Source organism: Canis lupus, chromosome 25 (assembly GCF_048164855.1).
Source record: "Canis lupus baileyi chromosome 25, mCanLup2.hap1, whole genome shotgun sequence".
Lineage (NCBI taxonomy): Eukaryota > Metazoa > Chordata > Mammalia > Carnivora > Canidae > Canis > Canis lupus.
This window is the reverse complement of record NC_132862.1, coordinates 1834289-1854131: the sequence shown is the minus strand read 5'-3', so window position 1 is coordinate 1854131 and position 19843 is coordinate 1834289. Positions and strand designations below refer to the sequence as shown.

Genomic DNA, 19843 nt, shown 5'->3' with positions numbered 1-19843 from the left:
GTCTCAGCGTTGGCCCAATCCTAACTTTCCTGGCTGCCCGCCTGATTTCTGATTGGCTGTGGTCGGCTTCATCCTATCCCATTTCGGCCTGCTTCTTACCCCCTCCCACCGGGGACTTTGCCCAGGCATGTCCGGGCTTCTGGTTGGCCGATGTTCTGTCATTCCAACCTAAGCTCTCCCTATCCCCACCGTTCAGGGAGCCCGCCTGGCGGTTGACTGGCTCCCTCCCAAGCCTGTCATCACTAGCTCCCGCCCACCCCCACTTCCTGCGCCTTTCATTGGGCCTTAAAACTGAGAGGGCGGCCTCCCTGGGCGGACACCAGGCTCGCAACTTTGTCCTACACGCCTTAGAGAGCCAGTGAGCCTTGCCATTGGATGACCCACGCGTCTTTCTTCCGCAAGTCCCGCCTTTCTCCCTCCCTCATTGGGCGGGGCAGCAGCGAAGGGGCGGGGCCTAGGCCGGGCTTGTGGCGCGCTGCTCCCTCCTCCTTACCCCCCCCCTCCCTGTCCGGTCCGGGTTCGCTTGCCTCGTCAGCGTCCGCGTTTTTCCCGGCCCCCCCCAACCCCCCCGGACAGGACCCCCTTGAGCTCGTCCCTCAGCTGCCACCATGAGCGGTAAGGATGAGTCCACTCCACGCTTAGGGGTGGGAGGGGAATGAGGGGGCGCGCGCGAGGGCCGACCGGGCGGTCCCCGCCGTGAGGGGGGGCGGGCGGGAGGCGGCGGCGGCGGCCTTGGTCCCGCCCGGGGCGGAGGGAAGGGAGGGAGAAGGGGCAGTGGCGGGGCCTGCGAGAAAGCGGGGGATGGGCCGCCCGCCCCGGGGGAGGGGGCAGCGTGGCCTCGCCCGCCCCCTGCCCGCCCCGGCCACGGGGGACGGGCCTTACCCCCCACTATTCGGCCGCCCGCCTGAGGCTCCTCCCGCCGGGGGCTGGAGCCGCGGGGGCGGCCCGAGCAGTGCAGGCCCCGCCCGGGCCAACCGCCTCCCCGGTCCGCCCTCTGGTCGCCGCCTGCCCCAAGGCCCTCCCCTCCCCCCGTAGGTTTCCCCTCCCCCCCACCGTCCCGCCCTTTCCACGCCCCTCACCCCGAAACCGCCCTTTCCTTCCAGGGCCCGCCCTCTGTCCGCCCCGAAACCTCCAGATTCGTAACCCCTGGACCCCGTAGCCCCTTAGCCGTATCCACAAATGTTTCCCCACTCACACTTTTTTGTTTTTTCTTTCCCCTTTGCCCCTCTTCTCCTCGTGCTGCTTTTTACCCTTGAGTTTTTCTCTTTCTCTATATTCTTTGACCCTAATTTTAGCAAGCTTTCCATCCACCCACATGTTGTTCTTTGCCTTACCTATCCCTCTCCTTTTTATCCCCAGGATACTTTTTTTTATTTTGAAACTCTTTGAACATGTCCATCGCCCCTCACATTTCCTATACGAAAAGTACATTTTTAATGTTTCCTGGGTGTAATTTTGTGCCAGGGAAGAATTGAGGCCCAGTTTCAGCACTGCTAAGCCAAGTCTGTGTTCTATGTGTCCTACAATTGCCCTTTCCTCAATCCACTTTTTTTTTTTTTTTTTTTAACGCTGGTGCCTTTCACCTTACTGTTAATTATTTGTTTCATCATAGCGTCCTTTATCCCTCCTAACCTTACCCTTTTCCTTCCTCCAACTCTAAGTTGTTTATCTTTTAATTCTTTTTAGACCAAGATCACTCCATGGATGAAATGACAGCCGTGGTGAAGATTGAAAAAGGAGTTGGTGGCAATAATGGGGGCAACGGTAATGGTGGTGGTGCCTTTTCTCAGGCTCGAAGCAGCAGCACAGGCAGTAGCAGCAGTGGAGGAGGAGGAGGGCAGGTAAGTGATAAACCAGGGCAGAGTAGGGGAGATGTCTAGAGAATGTAAATATTCTTAGATTATTGTCTTTTCACAGAAACGTTTTTAGGAAAGCGCTAAACCATTTTGTAGCTAGGGAAGTTAGCACAGAGAGACAAATGATTGGGAGATCTCCAGAGATGAGGATTTCAGCAGTATGGATAGGTCAGCTTTTTGTTTCAGGTTTTTTTTTTTTTTTTTTCCCTCTCTTTGGCTGCAGTTTTGCTGTTTATTTGTTTTAAAACTGCCCCCAGGGCTGGCAGCTGGGTGTCTCTGACTCCTATCCTCTCCCTTATTTTCCGGCCAGGAATCCCAGCCATCCCCTCTGGCTCTGCTGGCAGCAACTTGCAGCAGAATTGAGTCACCCAATGAAAACAGCAACAACTCCCAAGGCCCAAGCCAGTCAGGGGGTACAGGTGAGCTTGACCTCACAGCCACACAGCTCTCACAGGGTGCCAATGGCTGGCAGATCATCTCTTCCTCCTCTGGGGCTACCCCTACCTCAAAGGAACAGAGTGGCAGCAGTACCAATGGCAGCAATGGCAGTGAGTCTTCCAAGAATCGTGCGGTCTCTGGTGGGCAGTATGTTGTGGCCGCCACCTCCAATTTACAGAACCAGCAAGTCCTGACAGGATTACCTGGAGTGATGCCTAATATTCAGTATCAAGTAATCCCACAGTTCCAGACCGTTGATGGGCAACAGCTGCAGTTCGCTGCCACTGGGGCCCAAGTGCAGCAGGATGGTTCTGGTCAAATACAGATCATACCAGGTGCAAACCAACAGATCATCACAAATCGAGGAAGTGGAGGCAACATCATTGCTGCTATGCCAAACCTACTCCAGCAGGCTGTCCCCCTCCAAGGCCTGACTAATAACGTACTCTCAGGACAGACTCAGTATGTGACCAATGTACCAGTGGCCCTGAACGGGAATATCACCTTGCTACCTGTCAACAGCGTTTCTGCAGCTACCTTGACTCCTAGCTCTCAGGCAGTCACTATCAGCAGCTCTGGGTCCCAGGAGAGTGGCTCACAGCCCTCCACCTCAGGGACTGCCATCAGTTCTGCCAGTTTGGTATCATCACAAGCCAGTTCCAGCTCCTTTTTCACCAATGCCAATAGCTACTCAACAACTACTACCACCAGCAACATGGGAATTATGAACTTCACCACCAGCGGATCAGCAGGGACCAACTCTCAAGGGCAGACACCCCAGAGGGTCAGTGGGCTACAGGGGTCTGATGCTCTAAACATTCAGCAGAACCAGACATCTGGAGGCTCTCTGCAAGCAAGTCAGCAAAAAGAGGGAGAGCAAAACCAGCAGACACAGCAACAGCAACAAATTCTTATCCAGCCTCAGCTAGTTCAAGGGGGACAGGCTCTCCAGGCCCTCCAAGCAGCACCATTGTCAGGGCAGACCTTTACAACCCAAGCTATCTCCCAGGAAACCCTCCAGAATCTCCAGCTTCAGGCTGTTCCAAACTCCGGCCCCATCATCATCCGGACACCAACAGTGGGGCCCAATGGACAGGTCAGTTGGCAGACTCTTCAGCTGCAGAATCTCCAAGTTCAGAACCCGCAGGCCCAGACAATCACCTTGGCCCCAATGCAGGGTGTCTCCTTGGGGCAGACCAGCAGCAGCAATACCACCCTTACACCCATTGCCTCAGCTGCCTCCATCCCTACCGGCACAGTCACTGTGAATGCTGCTCAGCTCTCCTCCATGCCTGGCCTCCAGACCATTAACCTCAGTGCATTGGGTGCTTCAGGAATCCAGGTGCACCAGCTTCCAAGCCTGCCACTGGCTATAGCAAATGCCCCAGGTAAGGCTTCTAATCTTTTACACTAATTTCCAGAGTTAACTAGTGTCTTAGTTGAGACTGTTGAGTCTAAGGAAGGAAATAGAGATTTTTGTGGGTAACAGTTTCTAGAGGGCAAGTCGATTAGAGAAATAGCAATGATTCTATTTAAGTCATTTGGAACTCACTTAACGGAAACTTTTTTCAGTTACTCTTATGAGAAACGGGCACTTCTGGGCAATGTCTCTGGGGTCATTGTACTTCAGTGCTTTTGGTGTTACAGAACAAGGGTCACCAAACTTTTTCTGTGAAGGGCCAGATGGGAGATATTATGGGCTAGTGGGCTAGTATCACATAATCTTCTTTGTTTTTATGCAACCCTTTAAAAATGTAAAAACATTCTTACCTCAAGGGCTTTATTTGGCCTGTGGGCCCACTTCTTTGGTAGGATGAGGATTGATTATAAACTTGACCTGTTTGTGGGAAAGTTATTAAATAATCAGGTAATTTTTACAAACTGTAATTCTTAAGTGAGGGAAAAGTGATATAGTGGGTTCCGGAAGTATTTAAAAAAAAAATTCCATAATCTTTAGTTAACTAGAATATCTTACTCTCTGAGCAAGCTTGTTAATTAAGGTTTAATTTTTGTAAACTTCTAGTTGCTTTAAAAGCATCTTTCTGGTCTCACCTTACATTTTTAAAGAGCTTCCTAGGTAATTCTGGTACTTCCTAGCTAGGAGAGCCACTTCCTAGATGCTTTGAAAGTAGCTTATGGTTGAGTAGGGGGGTGGGGAGAGAATGGGAGTAAAGCCTGAAATGGAGTGGGGAGGTGTGAGAGGAGTTAGGAATAAGGAGAGCATTGAAGGGAGAGAGTCCTCAGGGAAGAGGTATGTATTGGAATGTATGTTGAATCATTTGACCACAATATTCAATTGTTTGTTTTAAACAGTGTTTCACTGTTGGTTAATTTGAAATTGGAAATATGTCCACTTAAAAAAATGAAAATCTATTTAGAATTTATTTTAAATTCTGTGGTGATGGAGCTAATCTTTAATAAAGCACAAGCAGAGGATACTATTGTTTTTTTTTTTAAGATTTATTTCTTTTGGGGGGGAGGAGCAGAGGGAGAAGGGAAAGAGAGACCCAAGCAGACTGCTCGCTGAGTGTGGACTCGGACACTGGGTCAGTCTCATGACCCTGAGATCAGACCTGAGCCGAAATCAAGAATCGGACGCTTTAACCGACTGCACCACCCAGTGGGATACTATAGATTTTAATATTCTGACATGATACATAAAAATTATGATGGGAAATGGTTTAATATCACTGAACTTAGCTTTATCAGAATATATGTGGGTTTATTAATTGTATATTTTTATTGTAGAGTTCTCATTTCACTTAAACTGGTTGTTATATAAAAGAGGTTAACAAATAGCCGTATTTCCTGCCGCCTGCAGTTTTGGAAAATGGTGGGGGGAGGTCTGCTGAAGTTCCCTAATTTTCTTATGTACTTGAGGTGTGTTTAAAATGACTACATTTTGAGCCTTAACAATTTTCTTAATGAATCAGATCTTGGAATAAAAGTCAGAGCTGAAAGGGACCCAAGAAGTCATGTAGTACAACTGCCTTCTTTTCTAAGGGCACGGAGTTACAGAGAAACAGTTAAGTGGTGAGACGACATATAGTTAGAGCTAGGGCTTGTGGTTAACTCTAGTGTAGGGCATTACTTATTAGTTTTAATTTAGGACATAAGAAATCCTTTAGATTGTTAATGTTTTAGAAAAGATATCTTTGCTTATTTGATAATTAATGCTCTAGAGCTGGCAAGTGTTTCACAGGCTAAAAATTATGGCAATAGAAGTGGGAAAAGTTAATGAAAGCAACAGCCTGGAAAATTAGACACTTGCTACACTAGTATGTTTTCTCTTTGCTCTTGGGTTGTTGTATCCAGCAGTTTTGCTCTTCCTCAAAGGAAAGCAAAGCTGTGGGATTGTTCCTTGGTAATAATTTGGATCCTTGCAATTTCTAAAGAGGTTTAGAACTTAGGCGCTAGAGAACAGTTATGAGGCACTCTCATTGCTAAATCATGCTCTGGGGAAGTCTGCCATTTAATATGTCATAGGATAGGGCTACCTAGCTATTATTGATGGTCTCAGAGCTTAAGAAAATGCATGCCTTTTCTGTGAAGTAGCAGCAGCTTGACATTCACTAATGAGAGAATGAGTCTCTGAAAGGCCATTTTGTGAGTTAAGATTGGTTGCCTCATTAATAGTGGTTTCTGAAGATAAAAAGTTTCCTCCTTTCTGATTAGTTTTGCTTGTGCAACATTTTTTTCTTCTTCAATTGGTCAGTCGACTTTGTCCTTCATGAAAGATAATAAAATCATTTCCTAGAAGTTTTAGCGCTGTTCAGCTGTTGCCTGGCTGCTAAAAAATATCTCCTTTTACCCCCTTTTCTGGTATATAGTAATTTTACTGGAAAAACTCAATCTCTTGGCAGTATAACGTAGTAGAAAGAGTCTTGGATATGAAATCATCTATAGATAAGTGGATAGATACGTAGCACTCTACGAAGTGAGACATTATTAGGTGGCTGTGGAAGACTGCAACTTCCAGGGCATTCACTTAGGCTGTTTAGATTTATTGTTTTAAAAAATCATCTTTTAGAAATTGTTTAAGCTTTTCTGTTGACTTTCAGTGTTTATTTCTGTTTGCTGAATACACAGGCAAAGGCGCAGACTTAGAACCAAAGTAAGCCAGGCATCTCAGTATCCTGTGTTTTTTTATGGCTCAGCCCCTGGTGGGTGGTAGTGAGGAGGGGACCACCCAGTAAATGGAGTATAGTTTCCAGACAGCGAAATGATCTATGAGCTCTGAGGTTGCTTTTATTTTTATTTTTTTAAGTTATCAGCAGCTTTTTTTGTTTTTAAATCAACACTCTTTCCCAGTTATCAGCACCCTTTCCTCTCATTTTGTAGTTACAATCTCACAGATCTTGTTTTTTTCCAGTTTAAAACTTCAGGTTTTTTTCTCAGACACTGCTATGTCCTGAAAACTCTTCCACCAGGTTGAGGGGGAGCCAGCTTTGAAAGACAGTTTGTATGACTTCGTGGGAGTTCTGCCTAATAAAGAGTTCAGGGTTAGTCTTTGGCAGGAGAATAGAACATATTTCCTTGATGGCTATAATTCACTCAAGAAACAAATTTCAGGCACTAAAAATAAAAATTTCACATCTGCTTGGTTTTATCGGGGTCAGGAAAATGTCTTCTCTTAGAAGTTAAGTTGAACGTGATACCAGAGTTACTTTGCCAACGGTATCGCTAAACTTGGGGTCAGATTGCTGAGACCTAATTTATTAAAAAGTTGTATTTTAGACTAGTGTATATGAACATTAGTGACTAGTAGGTTTAGTTGGTTTAAATGTGTTCAGAGTTACTCTTTTGCAAAACATCATACCAGATAATTTATTAAAATAATATACTTTATCAAATACAATGTCAAATGTTTCTGCATCATTTGCCTTTTTAATCTAATATATTTGTTTCTGAAGATAATGTTAGTGCTTTTAACTGATTTCAATTTAAAAGGTCCCCTTTAAAACCAAAGTGCCTTCATTGAGAAGACAGTCCTCAGACCTTTTCAGTTGCTCCTATTTATTCATTCCAGTGGCTTTTTGTAAATGACGTCATTGTTAAATCACGTCTCATTGTGTAACGTGGCCATTTTAGTTCTTAATTAAATAACAAGAGCACAAGGATACCTGGTGTTTCAGGAAACTTTAGTATCTGTTTTATTCTTACATCTTCCTTTTCTTTTAACTGTTCTACTTTGTAAAGTAGCATATAAATGTTACCACTAATCTAGTTCTGCTCATTTCCTTCTAATTGTTTTGTTTTTCCTCCTTGAACATGTTTTGAGATGTAAGATGAACATCTGTAGAAAAGCTTTATTACATAAAGCTTTGTAAGTTACTTACTGGATGTCTGTAAATGTTAATAGATAGTATTAATTGAAATTTTCCACTTTGCTATGTATTTTTCATATTTCTTACAGGTGTATCAACAATAGAGCTCTCCCTTTCTTTGCATTATTATTCAGGCTCTGGAGTGCTGAAGTGTTACTTTAAATGTAAATGCCCAGATTGTGACTATATTGTTAATACTATGCTAAATTTTAAGAATTGTTTCTCTTAGAAAACCCTGAAAAAGTTTCTGTATTAAGATTTTTTTTTTCAGAAAAAAAAAAAAAAAAAGATTTTTTTTTCAGAGTTGGTTGCAAATCTGGGCTATAATTTGAATTTGCACTTTTGCTCCAACATTTTTTAAACTTTGAATGGCTTATGGAAACTGGGCAGTATTACTTGTTTGACAAGTTTGGATGTGCCTAATTTACTATGACTCTAACTCTGTATCTGAGTACAAAATAAATAATAATTTTGAAGGAGTTAAAATATATTTGCATCAAGACAAAGACTTTACTGTTAAGAGATGAGAAAACTAAGTTTAAAAAATCTATACATCTCTGGAAACTTGTAAAATATTATTTTTATTTATTTTTATTTTTTTATTTTTTTAAAATTTTATTTATTTATGATAGTCACACAGAGAGAGAGAGAGACAGAGAGGCAGAGACATAGGCAGAGGGAGAAGCAGGCTCCATGCACCGGGAGCCCGATGTGGGATTCGATCCCGGGTCTCCAGGATCGCGCCCTGGGCCAAAGGCAGGCGCTAAACCGCTGCGCCACCCAGGGTTCCCTATTTATTTATTTTTAAAAGAGTTTATGTATTTATTCATGAGAGAGACACAGAGAGAGGCGGAGACACAGGAAGAGGGAGAAGCAGGCTCCATGCAAGGAGCCTGATGCGGGACTCGATCCCGGGATTCCAGGATCACGACCTGAGCCAAGGGCAGCGCTCAACTGCAGAGCCACCCAGGTGTCCCTTAAAAAATTATTTTTCTAGGAAAGGAAATATTTGCTGCAAATAATCTAAAAAAGGTTAAATGCTATCGAGATGGATCTTTTCAAATTATTCAATATGTTCTTCATTGAATTGACCCTTTTTGATGACTTTTTTTTTTTTTTAAGATTTTATTTATTCATGAGAGACACAGAGAGAGAGAGAGAGGGAAGCAGAGACACAGGCAGAGAGAGAAGCAGGCTCCATGCACGGAGCCTGATGTGGGATCACCGGGACTCCAGGATCACGCCCTGAGCTGAAGGCAGAGGCTCAACCATTGAGCCCCCCAGGTGTCCCCCCCTCCCTTTTTTTTTTCTTTTACAGGACTTCTCTCAAATAGAAAAATGGATTTGTTTTTCTGAAGTGTTACTAACATTGGTAGTCTAAGATAACAGGAAAAAATAGCATGGTTAATGAACAACTTCTTTGTAAACTTTTTATGAATCGTAATTCGTTGTGATCAGATTAATTTGAATTTATTTAATCTGTAATTTAATGAAATATAATTAGTGATGTGATCAAAACATTAAGAAGAGAGGAACAAGATGGCAAAAGAGAAATCAAAGACCTACAGTCACTTTGAAAACCTGAAGGTCAGCTGTGTCATTGAGGTGTGTGTGTAGAAGAATTTTTACAATTAAGATGTGATGTGTTTTCCCTGACTGTACCTTTCTTATTTTTTTCCTGATATGCTTGAGACATTTTCATAGCAAACTTTTATTGTTCCTCATCTGTTGTTTTCCATGTTACCAGGAAATTCCCTTTCAGTGCCTGCCTTCTCTACCCACCACATTTCTGATTTGAAAAAAATATATTATCCTGACATACTTGTGGGGCATGCAGTTTGAGAGACTATATAGGGTCCAATTTTGTCCAGGCTGACATAGACAATGTATAATATTTTTCTTTCTTTTTTTTTTTTTTTTTTTTTTTTGAGTTTTAAGAATTTTTTTTTTTTTTAACATACTATTAGTTACGGTCACTGGTGGTATGTGAAAATACTATGCTTAGAATTCTTTGGCAGTTTTTTGCACTCGTGAAAAACTATATTTTAATTTTATACAGACTATTTGTCTTAAGGTAAAAAGCTTTTAATTCTGAAAACTGCATTTGGAAATTTTCCATATTATCAAGAACTTCTTTGTTTGGTTTGGTGTTCTCTTAACAGAATATCTTGTTGGCATTATCATGTTTTGAATGGCCTCCTTGTTTAGCCTTTTTTTTTTTTTTTCCTTGTTTAGCCTTAATGCTATTAAGAAATTCAATAATATTCATGGTTCAGTTAACTTACCAAGGCATTTACTGAACCACCAGTATACTTAGTAATATAATTGCTCCCAGCAGGCTTCAGAGTTAGAGACAAAAGTGTAATGGGGGAAAAGTGTGATAGTGAAAATGGGTTCCATTTTTTGATGCTTTAGCAAAATTTATTGAGCATTTATTATGTGTCAAATGTGCTAGGCTCTCAGAATTCACTGAAACGGATAATGGTTCTTGCCTTCGTGGAGCTCCAGTTGCTGTTGTGCTGTAGTTATTTACACTTAGTGCACTTCAGAAAGGACAAGTTTTCACATGGCTAATATTGAGAGTTGCAGAAAATATAAGGAATAATAGGGCCACACTATTTTGGATTTTAGTTTTCTCTATGTTATATATTATCAACACTGAGCCACCCAGATGCCCCTAAGTCTTAAAAATTTTATTTCAGTAACTGAAGTGGTGGTATTACAGAATACTATTATATTATCTAGATGTGCCTTATCATAAAAATTTAAGAAAGAAGCATTTCATTTTAAATAGATACATGTAATGGGGCTTGCATGAAATAGGCATCTTCATTTCCTACACTTCTTTCTTGGTATTGAATACTCCATGGACTATTTGATTTTTAATCATCGCTTTGCTTGCAGAGGAATTTGATGCTGTTTAAAAGTGGTACCAGCCTGGAGTGTCTGGATGGCTCAGCCAAATGGTGCATTCGGGTCAGGTCATGGTCCTGGGATCGACCCCACATTAGGCTCCCTGCTCAGCGGGGAATCTGCTTCTTCTCCCTCTGATCCTCCCCGCTGCTTGTGCGCATGTGCTTGCTCTCTCTCTCTCTCTCTCAAATGAATAAATAAAAAATGTTTAAAAAAAAAAAGTAGTACCAGCCAAGAAATTTGTTCCTTTCCAAAAAGCCGAGCATCAGACTTAACAGTGAAGTTTTCATTTAGCTGCCTTAAAGCCTCACTGCCATATGTTACATTGTTCAGAGTGATTCTCTTAGTGAGAATGTTACTAAAGGACTAGTGTTGCATCTTCTGAAGACCCCTGATAAAAGTGGGATACCCAGGGACGCCTGTGTGGCTCAGTGATTGAGCGTCTGCCTTCTGCTCAGGGGGTGATCCCGGAGTTCAGGGATCAGGTCCCACATTGGGCTCCCCGTGGGGAGCCTGCTTCTCCCTCTGCCTGTGTCTCTGCCTCTCTGTGTGTCTCTCATGAATGAATAAATAAAATATTTTTTAAAAAAATTCAGATCCCCAGTGGAGACTTGTTTGGAGATGCCACAAGCTGGCATTATGCTCAACATGTCCTACAAGATTGTATCTAGAGGAAACAAAAACATAAAGATTATGTGGGAAAATATAAGCTGTTTGGTTAGGAAGTCAGGTTTAGAAACTTTTCTAGGGATCCCTGGGTGGCTCAGTGGTTTAGCACCTGCCTTCTGCCTGGGACGTGATCCTGGAGTCCTGGGATTGAGTCCCACATCAGGCCCCTGCATGGAGCCTGCTTCTCCCTCTGCCTGTGTCTCTGCCTCTCTCTCTCTGTGTTTCTCATGAATAAATAAATAAAATCTTTAAAAAATAAAATTTAAATAAAAAACAATAGAAGCTTTTCTAGTTCTGGTTCAAAACTGCCATCAGGTCCATGCACCTGCCTTCTGAAAGCTGAAATGGAAGTTGATAATGAATTGTATACTGCCCAGGAATGATTGTATTTATAAATGAATTATATTGTGTTATGTCTTCTGTTTTCCTGTACTCCCTCTACCCTACCCTTTTTTTCTATCCCCAGCCTCCCATGAGACATTGGTACTATGAACAAATTCAGGAGCTTAATAAAGAGAACTGTCCCCCCTGCTCCCCCATTTGTTATACGCTGTTATAAAGGAGAATGAAATGGCTCTTTGGGAAGTGTAATATAAAAATCTACAAAATTGTTGGGAAATAATTTAGGATGAGTTTTCCCACTTAATACTTTTTTGGATGGGAAGTGATATGGATGACTGACTGTAAATGGGATCTTAAACTTAGAATACTGTTTTTGTTTTATGTCCTTTTTTTTTTTTTTTTTTTTTGACAAATGAACCTCTCACATCCTGTGTAACATAGGTTGAATGGTTTAGCTATGGATATAATCTTTAATCTGATGTATGAAATAACTCCAGCTTTAAAACTAGCGGTAATTGATTGAATATCCTTTGTGAAAGAGAAAGAAAGCTTATTCTGAGGTAAGATATTTAGCATGGACAAGAAAGTGACATATGGTATTTGTAGGCAGACCCACAAGGGTCCAAGTCATAACTTTGCTTCTTACTGGCTTTGTGACTCAGGGGAAGTTCTTCATCTTCTCTGAGCTGAGGTTTCTTTATTTGTAAAAGAGGGTTAAGAGATTATTAGGATTAAATGAGTTAGATAACCTGTAGGAGCACATAATGGGTACTTAACACATTAGTGCCCATATCTCAGTAAAAGTTCCATTCTATGTAGTCCTCCCATTCAATTAAAAGTAGGGTATTAATCACTTAATTCAGGGCTGTTCTTCCAGGTTGTTGAAGTGTCCAGGTCTTTAAGTTTTTTTCTTTATTTTCTTCATTGGTGCAGTCATTAAACTATCACAACTACCAAAGGAAGTAAATTCCAGTTAGTATGCTTTGTTCTGTCATAAACCATTCTAGTAAAAAAGATAGTTGACAGTAGAGAAAGTTTCTAGAATTATCCATGGATTTTCTTTTTCTTTATTTCTCATTGGCCTGGCTATGAACTTGTGCAGTGTATGTTTTCTCTACAGACTGCCGCTAGATTGACATTCTTGATGAACACTTTGCTAATACCCCATCTAATGATGATAATTGGGTTTCTTTTTATTTCAATGAATTATTTTTCTGTCCCCATTTCTTTTAAAGAGTTGTTTGATTCTCTGTAAATTAACAGAACTTCATTTATTTCTTTTACCTTTCTGGAATTCATTGTTACTAAAGCATTATTTTACTTCATTTTCCACTCTCAGCTGATTCCTGTCTCACCTGTTACATCCTTTCCATTCCCAAGTAACCCCCAACACATCAGAAGTGATGTGAAGGGGCAGCCCAGGTGGCTTAGCGGTTTAGCGCTGCCTTCAGCCCAGGACGTGATCCTGAAGACCCGGGATCGAGTCCCATGTTCGGGCTCCCTGCATGGAGCCTGCTTCTCCCTCTGCCTGTGTCTCTGCCTCTCTCTCTCTCTCTGTCTCTCATGAATAAATAATCTTAAAAAAAAAAAGTGACGTGAAGTGATTTAAGACTTCTAGGCAGATAGAAAGAATAATACAATGGATATTCTTTTACCTATATCCCAGTTAATAAAACAGTAGATTATAAATATTACTAAGGCTCATAAAATAGGGCAGCCCTGGTGGCGCAGCGGTTTAGCACCGCCTGCAGCCCAGGGCGTGATCCTGGATACCCTGGATAGAGTCCCACGTCAGGCTCTCTATATGATGCCTGCTTCTCCCTCTGCCTGTGTCTCTGCCCCTCTCTCTCTCTCCCTCTCTCTCTCTCTCTGAATAAATAAATAAAATCTTTAAGAAAAAAATAAAGCTCATAAAATAAATCTGCCTTAACATTTTTTAACATTGCTACTGAACTATATGATTTTATTAAGTAATGGTTGTTTTAATTGTGCTTATGTACACACTTTTTTCTATTGTACGATGAAAGAAACTGGTTAAGTCTGAACTATTAATTTGTGGTTTTGGAATTTCTTGACTTCCATTCATCTATGGAACAAGAATGATTATGCTTGCTTAGTTCTTTGTGGTGATGTAGATTCATAGATGTACAAACACATAAAAACAAATATCTAAGACTGATTATTCTTTGTACAAGTTTAGGTATCTCTTTTAGTTCTTAAATGTCTATAGGGAAGGGACTCTCTCTTTCTATTTCCTTTTTTTTTTTTTTTTTTTTTAGATTGGGAGTGTGCACATGTACAAGTGGGGGGAGGGGCAGACTCCCAGCTGAGCAGGGAGCCAGATACAGCTGAGTCCAGGGCCCCAGGATCATGACCTAAGCTGAAGGCAGAGGCTTAACCCACTGAGCCACCCAGGAGCCTCTCTTTTCTTTATACAGGGTAGATTTGATACCATAAACATACGGGTGCAGAATAAATGATCTGAAGAGAGAGCACTGGTTGTCCGCAAAGGACTGCTGATGTTAATTACAGTTTCCTTGTGGGAAATGGCAAAATTCAAAGGATTTGCTTTATAAAGATCTATAGAGCTGGGCCACTTAGGTGACTCCGGTCAGGTGTCTGCCTGTGGCTCAGATCATGATTCCAGGATCCTGGAATCAAGCCTCATATCAGGCTTCCTGCTCAGCAGGGAGCCTGCTTCTTCCTCTGCCCCCTACTTGTGCTTGCTCTGTCTCTCTAGTGCTCTCTCTCTCAAATAAATGAGTAAATCTTTAAAAAATCTCTAGAGCTAAAAAAAAAAAAAAAAAAAAAATCTCTAGAGCTGAAATTAGAAACCTTTGAGGATAGGAAAAAAAAACTTTTGTTTAAATGATACTGGTAAAAACATTAAACAACACAAATGTAGAAAAAAAGTAAAAATTAATTGAAGTTTAGCTATCCAAAGATATCCACTGTTGAAATTCTGATGAACATCCAGCCAGCTTTTTGTACTTTTGTGTATAATTTACAAAGAAGTCTATATACAATCTTAATTAATATTTTAATAGAATTATACTATCAGTATTTATTTTTACCAGACAATACAGTATGAACATCTTTCCTATAAATAATAATAAATGTACCTTTGCATCATTTTAAATGATCATAAGGTAATTTCATAGTATGTACTAGAATTTACTTAACCCTGTTGTTTCCACAGTTTCACTGTTATAAGCAGTGCTGTGGTGAACATTTAAGTTCACACTTTTTATTTTTTAACTTTTAAAATAATTTTATTGTTTTTGAAGATTTTATTTATTCATGAGAAAGAGAGAGGCAGAGACATAGGCAGAGAAAGAAGCAGGCTCCCCTCAAGAAGCCCGATGTGGCACTCGATCCCAGGACCCCTGGATCACGCCCCAAGCCAAAGGCAGATGCTCAACCACTGAGCCACCCAGGCGTCCCAAGTTCATTTTTTTTTTTTTTTAATTTTTATTTACTTATGATAGTCACAGAGAGAGAGAGGCAGAGACACAGGCAGAGGGAGAAGCAGGCTCCATGCACCGGGAGCCCGATGTGGGATTCAATCCCGGGTCTCCAGGATCGCGCCCTGGGCCAAAGGCAGGCACCAAACCGCTGCGCCACCCAGGGATCCCCTATGAGGTATATTTCTAAGAGAAAAGGGTACGTAGGTCCACATGGAATCTTGCACAAAAATGTTTATAGCAGCATTATTCATAACTGCCAAAAGATAGATACAACCTAAATATTCATTGACAAAGTATGTATTCATATGAGGGAGTATTATTCAGCCATAAAAAGAAACGAAGTATTGATACATGCTACAATGTGGGTGAGCAAGGAAAACATTATGTTAAGTGAAAGAAATAAACTGGAGAAAAAAAGGTCATATATTTTATGGTTTTATTTATATGACTTCTCTAGATCAGGAAAATCCATAGAGAGAGTGTTTGCCAGGGTATGGGGTGAAGAAAAAATGGGGAATGATTGGATATGGATGTCTTTCTGAGGTGATGAAAGTTTTGAAAGTAGAGAGGTGGTGGTTGCAAAGCATGGTGAGTAGTACACTGAATGCCACTGAATTGTACACTTTAAAATAGTTAATTGAATGTTATGTGAATTTCATGTTAATTTTTTTAAAAACTCCAAAAGAGGCTCCTGGCTGGCTCAGTTGGTGGAGCATATGACTCTTGATCTCAATGTTGTGAGTGCAAGCCTCATGTTGGCCATAGAACATACTTTTAAAAATTCTATGGGCGCCTGGGGTGGCTCAGTCCTCTAAGCATCTGACTCTTGATTTCTGCTCAGGTCATGATCTCAGGGTTGTGGGATTGAGCCCCAAGTCAGGCAGGCTCTGTGCTCAGCTGGGAGTTAGCTTGAGATTCTCTCCCTCTCCCCTCTCTCCCATATGTACTTTCTCTGTCTCTTGGTCTCTGTCTCTCTAAAATAAATCTTTGAAAAAAAAATTCTAAGTGTTGGTAGGTCAAAGGTTTTATACATTTAGTTTTGATATTGGGCAGCCCTGGTGGCTCAGAGGTTTAGCGCCACCTTTAGCCCAGGGTGTGATCCTGGAGTCCCGGGATCAAGTCCCGCATCGGGCTCCCTGCATGGAGCCTGCTTCTCCCTCTGCCTGTGTCTCTGCCTCTCTCTCTCTCTCTCTCTCTCTCTCTGTGTCTCTCATGAATAAATAAATAAAATCTTTAAAAAAAAATAAAGTTTCGATATTTATAGTTAAAGTGATTTTCAGAAAGCTAGCAATTTATAGCTAGCATTAATATTAATCTTTGCAAAAAAAAATATATCAATCTTTGCCAGGGACGCCTGGGTGGCTCAGTTGGTTAAGTGTCTGCCTTTGGCTCAGGTCGTTATCCTGGAGTGCTGGGATGGAGCCCCTCATAGGGCTCTCTGCTCAGTAGAATCTGCTTCTCCCTCTCTCTCTGCCCCTCCCCCTACACCTTCTCTCTCTCTCTCTTTTCTCACTCATTCTTTCAAATAAATAATATAGTTAAAAATATAATAGCCTTTGCCAATATGAGGGGGGAAAGATTCTTGCTTTATTTTATTTTAATTTTAATTTTTTTTAAAGGTTTTATTTATTTATTCATGAGAGACAGAGAGGCAGAGACACAGGCAGAAGGAAAAGCAGGCTCCCTCTGGGTAGCCTGATGTGGGACTCGATCCCGGGACCCTGGGGTCACACCTTGAGCCCAAGACAAATGCTCAATCACTGAGCTACCCAGGTGCCCCTCATTATTTTCTTATTGGTCTTACACATTTCTTGCTGCTTTAAGCTTAGTATTTTGGGTTTTGTTGCCATCGTGGATAGGACCTTTTCTTCCATTTTATTTATTATTATTTTCAGATGTTACTTTTTTCTTTTTTTATTTTAGAGAAAGTGTATGCTTGTGGGCAGGGGTGGGAGGGAGGTGAGGGGCAGGAGGAGAGGGAGAGAAAGAATCGCAAGCAGGCTCCATGCCCATTGTGGAGCCGGATGTACAGCTCCAGCTCAGGACCCTGAGATCATGACCTGAGCCAAAATCAGGAGTCGGATGCTCAACCAGCTGTGCCATCCCCGCCACCCCCATTTTATTTCTGATTCTTTTGTGTATATATGAAAGCTGTTGACTTAACGGACATTGATTTTATAATGGCTATCTTACTGTAATCTTATTGCTTTCAATATTTTTAATGATTTTCTTTAGGTTTCCAGGTATACAGTCTTATCTGCAAATAATTTTACCTACTACTTTCTAATGTTTATACCTCATTTCATTCTTGTCTTGCTAATAAGATTACCACTATTACTGTCCCAAGAACAGAGAACTTAAAATACAAAATATATTAGGTAAAATATGTCTGAATTATCCATTGCCATATTAAGCAGTAGTGAAGGAAACCAGTATAAGAAAAAGGGTAGGGCTCCCTGGGTGGCGCAGTGGTTTAGCGCCTGCCTTTGGCCCAGGGCGCGATCCTGGAGACCCGGGATCGAATCCCACGTCAGGCTCCCGGTGCATGGAGCCTGCTTCTCCCTCTGCCTATGTCTCTGCCTCTCTCTCTCTCTGTGACTATCATAAATAAATAAAAATTAAAAAAAAAATCTAAGTTTGTTCAACTGTACCATTATAGTGCATTAAGTGTATGTAATGGTCCTTATTAATTTTAATCATCAGAAGCTCCTAGTAATTTAAAAACATCTGTTTATGGATACGAACAGTCAAAAAATCTGTCAAAAGGACCTGATTTAAAAACCAACAAGATAAAAAAAAAAGAAAAAGAAAAGAAAACCAACAAGATAGGGGGCACCTGGGTGGCTCAGTTAAGTGTCTGACTCTTGATCTTAGCTCAGGTCTTGACCTCTTGTTGGGCTCCATGCTGGGTGTGGAGTCTACTCAAAAAAAAAAAAACAAAACAAAACAAAAAAGAGGGACGCCTGTGTGGCTCAGTGGTTAAGTGCCTGCCTTTGGCTCAGGGCCTGATACTAGGGTCTCTGGATCAAATCTCACATCGGGCTCCTTGTGTGGAGCCTGTTTCTCTCTCTCTTCTCTCTCTCTCCTGAATAAATAAATAAAATCTTAAAAAAAAAAAATCAGGAAAATGGTGGAGGCATGAATTAAGTACAAAATTAATTTTAATTTCATCATTTCCTATTTATTTTATCACTGTCTTGCTCTTAACCAAATGACTATATTCACTTAATCTTTTTTTTTTTTTCTTCTCACTTAATCTTTATATACCTCTCCTACAGCTTTCCTTTGGAATGTATATATTTAAGTAAATGAATTTTAAATCATACCAGTCTGAATAATAATAAGTAATTATAGCTAGTTTGGGAGGAATATTAAAGTGAGAGCCTTCCCCTAGAAAATTATCACTGTAGTGAGAGTTGGGGGAAAAGATAATTCTAATTCATTTCTTGGTCTTAAAAAACAGTTTTCACTATGGAATGATGTTGACAGAGGTGGGAAGTAGGTGAAAGCCTTGGAATTTAGAAGAATTTTAGTATGCTAGTAATTAATTTTTGAGATCTTCGTGTTTTTGGACACGATAAATAGGGATATCTATATGTTTGGATTCAACGATACATAATGTAAGACTAGAGTGTTTAGTAAAGAAACATTACCAAAGCTGAAAAAAAATTGGTTTTAATACACATCCAAATTAAACTTCCTCAAATGGTCCCATTTGAAATTTGTGGATTGCCTTTTCCTTTTTTTCTTCTAAACTCCTTTGCTGGGACGGTGGACTTTAAAAACTCCTATCACTTAGTTACAGTGACCCCTACTGGTAAGAATCTTTGACGTCATTGTGCAAATTGTCCCATACTTGAAAACTACCCATTTACTGAGATATGAAACATCAGTTGTTAAATCTATAAAATATTGTTAATAATAAAAGGGTGAGATGCACAGGCTGATTTTTTTTTTCTGTATGTGGTTTTTTTTTTTTTTTTTTTAAGATTTTATTTATTCATGATAGAAAGAGAGGGGGTGGTGCAGAAGCAGAGGGAGAAGCAGGTTCCTGAAGCTGGACTCATTCCTGGGACCCTGGGATCATGACCTGAGCCAAAGGCAGAGGCTTCCCTGCCTAAGCAACTCAGGTGCCCAGTGTATATGTTTTTAATGATATAAGTTAAGTAATCATATTACAGAAAATATGAGAAACAGGAGAAAAGCAAAACTAATAACTACTTCCCATCACAATTCACCAAATTCGGTGTGTTTTCTTCTACTTTATTTAAATTTTAATGTTATTTTTAAACATAGCTTTATTCTTGGCATGCATGTAATTGTTCCTTGGTTCACTAATACGGTATAAGCATTTTTTCCAAGTTATTATGCTTCAGTTAATCATAATTTTTACTGACTGCCTGGTATTCCATCAGATTACTTAGCAGTTTTCTCATTGTTCACATTTTAATCCATTTCTTATATTGCTTTTATAAGTAATTTGTTGGATATCTGTTCAAATGACTTTTTACATATTTGGATAAACTTTTATCTGCCTAGAATTATTTTTGAACAGTCAGGGCAGAGGTATCTATCTTTTTTTAAGGTTTTATTTATTTGTTCATGAGAGACACACAGAGGGGCAGAGACACAGGCAGAGGGAGAAGCAGGCTCCATGCAGGGAGCCTGATGTGGGACTTGATCCTGGGACCCTGGGGTCATGCCCTGAGCCGAAGGCAGAGGCTCACTGCTGAGCCACCCAGATGTCCCAGGGCAGAGGTATCTAAAGTTATTTTGAACATAAGAGCTATCTCTGAGTCTCCTGACATCTAGAGCAGGAAAGGCAACTGGA

General features: G+C 40.9%; 1 protein-coding gene across 3 annotated transcripts in view; it reads left to right on the top strand.

Annotated features, from left to right (window-relative positions):
• The first annotated feature begins 475 nt into the window (after positions 1–475).
• The window catches only part of SP1 (Sp1 transcription factor), a 43580-nt gene continuing 24212 nt past the window's right edge, over positions 476–19843 (top strand). Inside the window, exons 1-3 of one of the 3 annotated variants that reach the window (XM_072797765.1) lie at positions 476–615; positions 1687–1841; positions 2167–3682. In XM_072797765.1, the coding sequence (XP_072653866.1) occupies positions 609–615; positions 1687–1841; positions 2167–3682 (1678 nt within the window). In that variant the 5' untranslated portion in view covers positions 476–608. Of the gene's footprint in view, positions 616–912; positions 1032–1097; positions 1503–1686; positions 1842–2166; positions 3683–19843 lie in introns of those variants that run through there. The other 2 variants (XM_072797767.1, XM_072797766.1) reach the window with 2 other exon arrangements.